We start from the raw sequence: 10,157 nt of genomic DNA, 5'->3' as shown, positions 1-10,157 counted from the left end.
GGGTCCCTCGCTGCCAGCGATGGGACATTCAAGTTGTGGGGAGTGTTTGTATATATAGATAAGTTATGTGGTCGTGACAGAATATATGCGAGCGGACGCAAGACTTGTAAATGGGAAACTTGATAATATTAATGTTTATATTAGAACTGGAAAGAATTTATATCGAAGTACCGAGGGCCGGCAGGAGACTCAAGTTTGGCTTTGTTAGGAATAGAAGGGCGTACTAAGTCCCAAGGTATGTACATTTTTGAGGTACATATATATACTAGAACGCTGAAGCTGAAATGCAGTGTTTTGAATCATAATATTGCTGGTAAGAATCTGACTTAGCTAGGAGTCGAGATGGAATTCGAACACAACGCTGCGCCTTAGATTGCAAAATTTACAGGTTTTTTTGTACAAGGATCTCTCTCTATTTGTATTACTTCAACATATCTGAAGACAGTATCGGTCACAGCATGCACAGCAACCTCGTGACCTCCTGCAACCGGACAAGCCCCACTCGTCCTTGAATTGTATCTCACTATCCAGCAAGCTTTACATATATTGAAACCTCCCACCCCAACTCGATTCTCCATCGCGTTTTGGGACCCCAAGTTGACAACTTACTTTGACTCCATAAGATCCTTCAAGTCTTAGTACGTCGTCCCTGGAGATAAAATATCGCCCAGATGATTTCTAACCACACCCAGCTAGTATTCTCAATTTGTCCATTTCATCACACGCACACCACAATCTTTGTGAATGAGTGAGGAACAATGTCAGTTTTTCCCATTATTGTCCCTTTCTTGCTTTCTCACCCTTTTGACAGTTCTTCCATCGTTTGAAGGAACTTGGGCAAGGCTGTCCCAAGTTGCTGTCAAGGGTGCTCAATATAACTCCCGTGAACGTCAGCCTCACCCGAAGTGTCTGAAAGGGACCCGGGTGGATTTCCTCAAATACATCCACCAAATACTAGACGAAGAGAAGAAGAATAAACTTATATGGCTGCATGGCACGGCAGGTGTCGGAAAGTCTGCCGTCGCGTTCACCGTAGCTGAGAGGATGCAAGATCTAAAGGTAACAGAGGAGACGAATGTCGAAAAGCGGCTAGTGGGAACATTCTTTTTCTCGCGCAAGCACACGAAACGTTGCACGGCTGGATATTTCTTTGCAACGCTTGCCTACCAACTTGCCAACAATTTTCCATCCATTCGGAAGGATGTAAACAGAGTCATCCGCGACAATCCAGCTCTACTAGACCCCGACACACCTCTACGTGACCAGATGGAGTCTCTCTTTCTCAAACCTCTCCGGTTGCTTCGATCCAGGCTGCGCGAGTGTCTGCCTTTGACGTTTGTTATTGATGCCCTTGATGAATGCACATCCGAACCCGAGCTTATCGATCTCATCCTCTCCCTCGCACGGGCTCTTCGTGACCCTGACCTTCCCGTGACTCACGTTCTGCTTACGAGTCGCTCGGAAGCGCATATTTGTAAAGCCTTTCATAACGACGAGGTGCGGCCGTTGTTGTGCGAAATACCAGTGAAAACTTCTGGGGAGGGCGTTGCTGCCATCATCTCGCTCGACGGCGCCGATGTCGACGCGGATATCTATATTTTCTTGCGCATTCCTTCCTTCGCGGAGCTAGAAAGTCGCCATCCCGATTTTCCTCACCGACGAGGATGAACTCGCACAGCTGGCGAGCCGCTGGCAGACGTTTCATCGTGGCGTCTACAATGATGAAGTTCATCATCGACGATGAAGACAAGGATCCCCACGATCGGTTACAGCTGATGCTCAGGCTGACGAGCGAGCTGCTAGCGGGAACGGAGGTGTACAAGTTATACGACTCTATCCTCTCCACGTGTGCTGACCCAAGGCGGGCTTACATGCACTTGTCCATCGTCACGGCCCTCGCAGACCCTCTTCCCATCTCGCAAATCTCGACACTTCTTGGCCCTGGTTTGGGCAGGGATGTGCAGACAACGCTGATACAGCTACGGTCCGTCATGGATATCCCTACAGACGGCACTCTCCCCGTGAATATCTATCACTCGTCCATTCGCGACTATGTTTCCGATCCCTCAACTGCAGCCTCCCTCAAGTACGCGAACACAATTGCCTCACCCCACTCCCTACTCGCTGATTCCTCTTTTCGCCTGATGATGAAAAATATTCCGGGAACCACGGCTCTTTTGGATGCGCTCTCAGAACTGGAGAACAGAGCCAAGCTATGCAACCTGAGGACCCCCATCGATTAAAGATTCGCTGTCCTTCCTTGTTCGGCCACCAAAACCACTATCAGTTCTCATCTGTATGCTATGGCTTCGGGGAGATCGTATTTCAGATTTACACTATTGGTTGAGGACTGTGGACGGATGTGCCTGGGTGGAGACCACGAATGGGCGAGATTGGCTGCAGACCGAGGGAGGACGAGACTGGCTGCAGACCGAGGGAGGACAAGAGTGGCTGCAGGCTGAGGAAGGACGAGGGTGGCTGCAGACCTGGGGAGGACTATAGTGGCTGCAGACCGAGGGAGGACGAAACTGGCTGCAGATCGAAGGAGGACGAGGGTGGCTGCAGACCTGGGGAGGACTAGAGTGGCTGCAGACCGAGGAGGACGAGACTGGCTGCAAGATCGAGGAGGACGAGACTGGCTTGGAGACCGAGAAAGGACTAGGGTGGCTGCAGACCTGAGGACGAGACTGGCTGCAGAGCTGGAGAGGACGAGACTGGCTGCTGACCTGGAGAGGACGAGTGGCTGCAGACAGAAGGAGGACGAGACTGGCTGCGGATCGGGAGAGAAGAGACTGGCTGCAGAGAGAGGGGGCTAGAGTGGTGGCTGCAGTCCGAGGGAGGACAAAAGTGGCTGCAGACGGAGGCAGGACAAGAGTGGCTGCAGACGGAGCAGGACGAGGGTGGCTGCAGACTTGGGGAGGATCAGACTGGCTGCAGGCCGAGGCAGGACGAAACTGGCTGCAGGCCGAGGCAGGACGAAACTGGCTGCAGACCGACGAAGGACGAGACTGGCTGCAGACCGACGAAGGACGAAACTGGCTGCAGACTGAGAGAGGACGAGGGTGGCTGCAGACCGAGGGAGGACGAGAGTGGCTGCAGACCGAGGGAGGACGAGAGTGGCTGCAGACCGACGGAGAACCAGACTGGCTGCAAACCGACGAAGGACGAAACTGGCTGCAGAACGAGGGAGGACGAAACTGGCTGCAGACCGACGAAGGACGAAACTGGCTGCAGACCGACGAAGGACGAAACTGGCTGCAGACTGAGGGAGGACGAGACTGGCTGAAAATCGAGGGAGGACGAGGGTGGCTGCAGAGCTGGAGAGGACGAGAGTGGCTGCAGACCGAGGGAGGACGATACTGGCTGCAGATCGAGGGAGGACGATACTGGCTGCAGATCGAGGGAGGACGGGAGTGGCTGCAGATCGAGGGAGGCCGAGAGTGGCTGCAGACCGACGGAGGACAAGAGTGGCTGCAGACGACGAAGGACGAGACTGGCTGCAGACCGAGGGAGGACGAGACTGGCTGCAGACCGAGGAAGGACGAAGTGGCTGCAGACCTGGGTAGGACTAGAGTGCTGGCAGACCGAGGGAGGACGAAAGTGGCTGCAGACCGACGGAGGACGAGACTGGCTGCAGACCGAAGAAGGACGAGAGTGGCTGCAGACCGACGGAGGACGAGTGTGGTGGCTGCAGACCACGGGCAAGACGAGACTGGCTGCAGACAGACGGGGGACAGAGTGGCTGCAGACCGAGGAAGGACGAGAGTGGCTGCAGACCTGGGGAGGACTAGACTGGCTGCAGACCGACGGAGGACGAGAGTGGCTGCAGACCGACGGAGGGACGAAACTGGGTGCAGACCGAGGGAGGACCAGACTGGCTGCAGACCGTGGGAGGACGAAACTGGCTGGCAGACCGAGGGAGGACGAAACTGGCTGCAGGCCGAGGAAGGACGAGAGTGGCTGCAGATCTGGGGAGAACGAGATTGGTTGCAGGCCGAGGGAGGAAGAGAGTGGCTGCAGACCCTGGGCGGGGCGAAACTGGCTCAGACGACTCGTGGCCAAGCGTTGGCAATCCACTCCTGCGGGGTCCGTATGGGCGACTATGGAAGAATTCTCGAGTACATTGGAAGCAATCAGCAACTATATCATTGTCCCCAGAATTGGCTTTGCTGCCAACCTTCAAAGTAGTCCAGCAGTTCAAAAGCTTACCGGATTTCTTGATGTTTCCGACCTTCCTGGCGTTGATACCTCAAGATCATTTAATTCTGCATCGCCAGAAGTTCCTGACAGGGAGATTATTCGTGCTATGAAGCTCTTTACAGCTTTCGCAAACGGGCACAGGAACGAAGTCAATCATCTTCCGAAGCTCTCAAGTATGCATCTCAAAACCTGGGTCGTTCACCTGTCGCGTGCTCCCAATCCATGGGACGGCACTCTCAACCATATATTTCAGGTTTTCTGGAATCGTCACCTCCTTTCCCTGGCTCGAACGGCAGTGGTGCTTGAAGGGACTGCGGTCTTGTCTTGATATTCTATCCGAGGGGCAGAAACTTGCAAAGGTTATTGCCTCGCATCAGGTTTGACTCTTTTTCATTTTGTGAAACCTCTTTTAATTCTCTCTCATCCTCAGTATGAACCGTCGACGCACAGCCTAATGAACGGTTGTCCGAGCCAGCCATCGGACCCAATTCCCGGCTCTCAACAACGGAAGCTTCAGCCGCCCTTCCCCTCTCCGAGGCCCAACAACCACTGCAACTCCATGTTGGCACATCTAGCAAGCGAACTTTGGATGAGTTTCCGGTCAATAGCAACAATGCACTCGAATCGGACACCTCTAATAGCCCATCAAAACGTCGGAAATGAATCAAATAGTGTTTTACTTACACAAGACTGGCAGGAGCACTAGTAGGATGCCGGATAACACCGCGGATGTTGTCTCTATCATCTGCCAGCGTCATGATGTATTTAGTTTGTGACCGTTTAGTCAAGTATCTTCGCGTTCATTTTTTGTTGCGTTCTGTATCAATCCACGGACTTTGTGTTTACTGTTGTGTAGCGGTATTACTTAGTAGTAGTAGCGAAAACAAAAGGAAATGTTTGCTCTATTGAAGCGAGTAGTTTTTTGAGTGGAAGCCCCGAAGGGGCGACCCGGCCGCAATAGCGGCCCCAACCTGTGCGAGGGAGAGCCGAGGTGAGCTCAAACTCCGCAAGTCTAGGTACCAGCTACTATCATTCCCGGTTATATGCAAAACTTTCAGTAAATCTTTTGTAACTCCTCAACCACATCACATTTTCTTTTGAAAATTTGCCCCATCATGTATTCGTATCTCCTCTACATAGATCTGATTTTTACTGATTTTTAGGATAATGTGGTGTGGTGTCGGAGCAAAACCCGATAAAAACTCAGGGTCCACCTCTAATCTGCAAAAAGTATGGTCACGTCTTGTCACGCCTCGGCACAGTAGCGGCACAGGTGACTTTCACTCTCCGAGCGCAGGCTTGAAACTTTGAACTTCTTGAAGCGTTGTGGATCGCGAAAGGCTCGAAAACGGTGGATACGGCAAATCATTGAGTACCATGGTTCATCTACTACTGACTATGATTGTAGTACTGGTGTTGCTGATAGCCTTCTGGATAAAATTGATGCCCTGCATACCTGTGCTGAGTCTGCACCATATCACCAACTCGGAAATCTGCGCTACTGCGACTCGCCGGTGCAAAGTGAGGGTGCGAAATATATTGAGGCTGAGGTGCAGGATGCTGCATTGGATAATGTAGGGGTGCATACCCAGGTGGGGGAAATTCGTTTCTCGACATCGAGGGTTGAGGTGCAGGCTGAGGTTGGTATCCGAACGGCTCGCGAACTGGATTTGATGGGGGAATCGCGTCCTGCGGTAATTCCGCAGTGTTATCACCGTTATCGAGACGGCGCCTGCGAGAACGGGTAGGGTTGAATAAACCCTCATACCGTGGATTTTTCTTGAGGTCAGGGTTGCCGTCAAAGTGCTGGAGAATCCGCTGGAACACCTCAGCCTTGAGTCCAGTCTCAGGTAACCGCAAGGCTGCGGCTAAGTCGCGTAGCTCCTCCAGCTTCTTGGTCTTGATTGTGCCGGTGAATGCAGCTTGGGAACGCTCCTGTTCTGCTCGCCGATCTCGCTTTGGAATTTGTGGGCCTTTGAATGAGGTTTCGTAAGGTTCTGTGCACGTCGACGAAGGGTATGGTATGGCACATTGAACTGGCCAGCTGCAGCTGAGAGGTTTTTAGCCCTCTTCTCTCTAACAGCTTGGATAGCAGCTTTGATGTTGGCCTCGCGAATGGCATCTTTTTCGGCTTTTGTCTGGACTGCTTGCCTGCGGTGTGGTGCCATTGGAGAGAATGATGCGACTCTGTGAGAACTTGACTGCTGCAGAGGATAGATGCCGGATGTGCCGAGGAGGAGATTGAATTACTTACGCATCTCCCCTGTCTGGTGTCACGTTTTTGTACTCGTCGTTGATTCTACCACTGTAGCACCTCAACACAAGAGAGTAACCTTTATCGAGTTGGTGTTCTTACATCCCTATAAGGTGTTCATTATGCTCCGGGTAAAATTTTGCGAATACCTTGGCAGGATCTTTGGGATCTGGGTGATTTGTGTTGGACCAAGGTTGCAAATTATCACTATTTCATCTCTCGCAGCTGCAACATCCAAGAAATTTTTATTCTACTTGTACAAAACATCATTTCTAGGTACTCTGCATACACCTGAATTTTTCGACACCAGTTGAGCACGATGTTGAAGTGTTATAAAGTTTTGCATATCAGCAACCGTGTACATATTACCGGGAATGATAGTACTGATAGCAATCTAGGTCGAGTGTATGCGGCGGGCTTATCGCGTGGCTTGCATTTCAGGTTTAGGGTCATTTTTACGAATACAGGACATCATATCCATTCAACGCTTACATAGCTGAGCAGGACAATGCTGGAGAACAATGGTTTGGGTGCTACTTATGTTCCATTGCCCTAATTACCACCCTCTGATAGTGCATATCATTCATACAATAGCAATGCATTATGCGTTATGCATTATGTCTGCATTTTCAGCCCACCCATGTCGGGATCCTCAAAAGTCCATGCATTACAACATATATGCAATGTTACGATATGCAATATGAACGTATCAACTGTACTTAGTACTTAGCCTATCTGCTCGAAGAAATGAATGAGGTGGATCCAGTCTATTTATATTTGTGTTCAGGGATACCCCTGCGGATTCAGAACGTTCAAGTTGGAGAGCTTGGAATTACCTGTGAAATATTGTAACGGTTGTTCGAGTTGTCAGAAATACTACATATGAGCATAGATACCGTGACAACATTCCAGCCATTTGCAGAACACTACTAGGGCCAATCGTCAAAATTGAGACTAGTTCCAATGTCCGACCAGATACCACGAATGACGGTCTGGGTATATTCCAGGACCCTGAAAGGGTACTGGTCTGTGTAGAGGAACTGTGATCATGAACACATCAGGAAATCGCCGAGGCGACGGTTTTTGTAGTTGTAGTTGGTAAGACCAGATCAAAAATTCACGCGATTATATGTAATGACAAAAGTAGACAAAATAATATATAAGATAAGCAAATTGGTAGCGAAGGGTAAGATATGGCAAAAAATGTATAATTCTGATGAAAATAGGCAAGTGTACCAGCATTTCTCGACTGCATGGTCACCTATGGTCACCAGTGACCACTTGGGATCAAGAGGCTCGGCCCTATGGGATGCTTATGTAAGTCCGAATTTTTTTCAAAGTTCAACGTTAGAGTCTTCTTACTAGTTCCTTCTCTCAATGCTACCACCACCACTTAATTACTCTCTGAATCTCGAACTCTCACTCTCTTTGGCCTTCCCTCTTGGTCCCTCCCTCTTGGTTCCTCCCTTATGGTTCCTCCTCCTTGGTTCCTCCTCCTTCGTGGTCCCTCCTCCCTGGTGATCCCTCCTCCGCGGTTCCTCCTTGGTTCCTCCTTCGCGGACCCTCCTTCCTGGACCCTCCTTCCTGGACCCTACTTCTTGGACCCTCCTTCTTGGACCCTCCTTCCTGGACCCTACTTCCTGGACCCTCCTTTGCGGACCCTCCTTCTTGGACCCTCCTTCGCGGACCCTCCTTTGTGGACCCTCCTCCCTCTTATACTCGTTTTCTGTCTTTTGTAGTGTTATATATGTATATATGTACTTACATCTTGTTTGTTTAATTACAAAATGAATTTTTTTTGGAATAAAATGTGTGTACAAAGGTTGAAAAATTAGCTTTTGTTTGAAGCCACCCAACATTATCAAACTTTGTCATGGCTGCCAAGTGTTGGTAACATTTGCCGATTTGGTGAGAAATGGCAAGTAATTGCAGGTAGACTATCATGATTGTGCTTTTGGGAGTTTTCATCCAACTTACTCTGGGTATATAAAGCATTTTCTAGTGAACTATCATTTTGATAGATATTATACAAATTTTAAATCAGGTAAAGCTTGACAAAACTTTACCATTTTCACGTCACTTCCCTGATGGCCAATTGTCCAGCATCATCTCTGCACCCTGTTCGGTTCGGCAACGGCCGAAACGGGTCCCTCGCCGGCGGCGATGGCACATTGTGGGGAGTGTTTTATATATAGACAGTTATATGGTCGTGCATCTGCAAAACCACTGAAATGAAGGCTTCTCTCGCCTACGCTAAGCGTGTTACGAACACTTACATTCGCAGCGATGGAGGGATGTGATTGGTTGGTCAGTCCGATTATCACGTTAGCACTCAGGCGAGATTTATCAGCGAGTTGGTCATCTTATCGATCCAAAAAGCATCTAATCGAGGACCAAGATCATTGCGCCTACAGTACTGTGTTTACAAATGACGTTGCTATTGGAAAGAACAGTGGCATAAGATTAATCCTAAAGAGTATACTCAGTGTCCAATGATTCATGCAACACGTTATACATCTCCTTGTCCGCATAACGGTTAAGATAAAGTGGTCATAGTGCTCCTGAGATGTCGCTGAAGTCAAGGAACGGTCAACCTCTTCTCTGTACACTGGGACCAACTCTGCAGCATGTGTTACCTCTGTTATGGGAATGACAAACCCGGTGCGGGTTTTGGGCTGCGTTGCAGGTGCATATACAGTGGCTCAAAAAACTGTCCGCATGTTTTGACATTTTTCACTATCTATGATATTGTGTGAGAATGAACAAATTCCTCAAGGACATACTTATACCACATTGTAGTATGGCTTCAGGGCTTTTATTTGAGCCCTACACCGTGGGAATCGGCGGAGATATGGTGGAGATATAAGGCTTATAAAATGATGACTCATGTGGACAGTTTTTTGAGTGTATATTAAAACTATATAAATCATTATTTATGACACCATAAAAATCATGCCACTATTATATAAATTATAAAGTGGTGTCATTATGTTATTTTATGACTATATCTAACTATATAAACCAGAATATCTCATGTATCATAGTCATAATCACCATGAAAGCCATCTCCTCTGCTCAAAGAGATAATATCCTCTCTCTGTCTTATGCTGGCCTCTCTGCTCGCCAAATTTCCTCTAGAACTGGAATATGCAAGTCCACTGTGGCCAAGTTCATCAAAGAAAGCCACCCAGACAAGGAAAACTCTTGTGGAGGACGTCCATCCAAGCTTACCTCTACTGACAAAAGGGCTATTATCCAACATATCACTACAGGAAAGGCTGATAATGCTGTCCAAGCCACCCATTATATCAATTCCACCATCACTACCCCCTGTCTCTTCACAAACTGTGAGGAATGTTCTCAAGGCAGCTCATCTCAAGGCAGTAACAAAGAAGAAAAAGCCTCTTCTCTCCATCAAACATAGGCAGAGAAGACTAGCCTTTGCCTTAGCTCATCAACACTGGACTGTAGAGGACTGGAAGCATGTTATATGGTCAGATGAGACCAAAATCAATAGGATTGGGTCAGATGGGAAGGTGTATGTATGGAAAAAGAAGGGAGATGGCCTAACAGACAGAGAGGTTAATGGGACTGTCAAGTTTGGAGGAGGTTCTTTAATGGTATGGGGCTGTATGGGATGGAATGGTGTGGGAATGCTTGCTGAGGTTGAGGGGAAGATGAATGCTGAGCAGTATGTGGACAT

The 10,157-nt window shown here is 49.0% G+C and overlaps 1 protein-coding gene across 1 annotated transcript; it reads right to left on the bottom strand.

Moving 5' to 3' along the window:
* Positions 1–5,285: 5,285 nt before the first annotated feature.
* DFJ58DRAFT_850542 (uncharacterized protein) lies at positions 5,286–6,907 on the bottom strand (the record flags this gene model as incomplete). The annotated part of the gene is made up of 6 exons (XM_041393777.1): positions 5,286–5,421; positions 5,657–6,173; positions 6,206–6,351; positions 6,455–6,505; positions 6,604–6,679; positions 6,817–6,907. The coding sequence occupies 6 exons, from the start codon at positions 6,905–6,907 to the stop codon at positions 5,286–5,288; spliced, it is 1,017 nt and encodes a 338-aa protein (XP_041234619.1).
* Between the last annotated feature and the right edge of the window lie 3,250 nt (positions 6,908–10,157).

The sequence above is a fragment of the Suillus subalutaceus genome (genome assembly GCF_016647625.1).
Source record: "Suillus subalutaceus strain FC151 chromosome Unknown DFJ58scaffold_811, whole genome shotgun sequence".
Classification (NCBI taxonomy): Eukaryota; Fungi; Basidiomycota; class Agaricomycetes; order Boletales; family Suillaceae; genus Suillus; species Suillus subalutaceus.
This window is presented reverse-complemented; position numbering and strand designations above follow the sequence as displayed.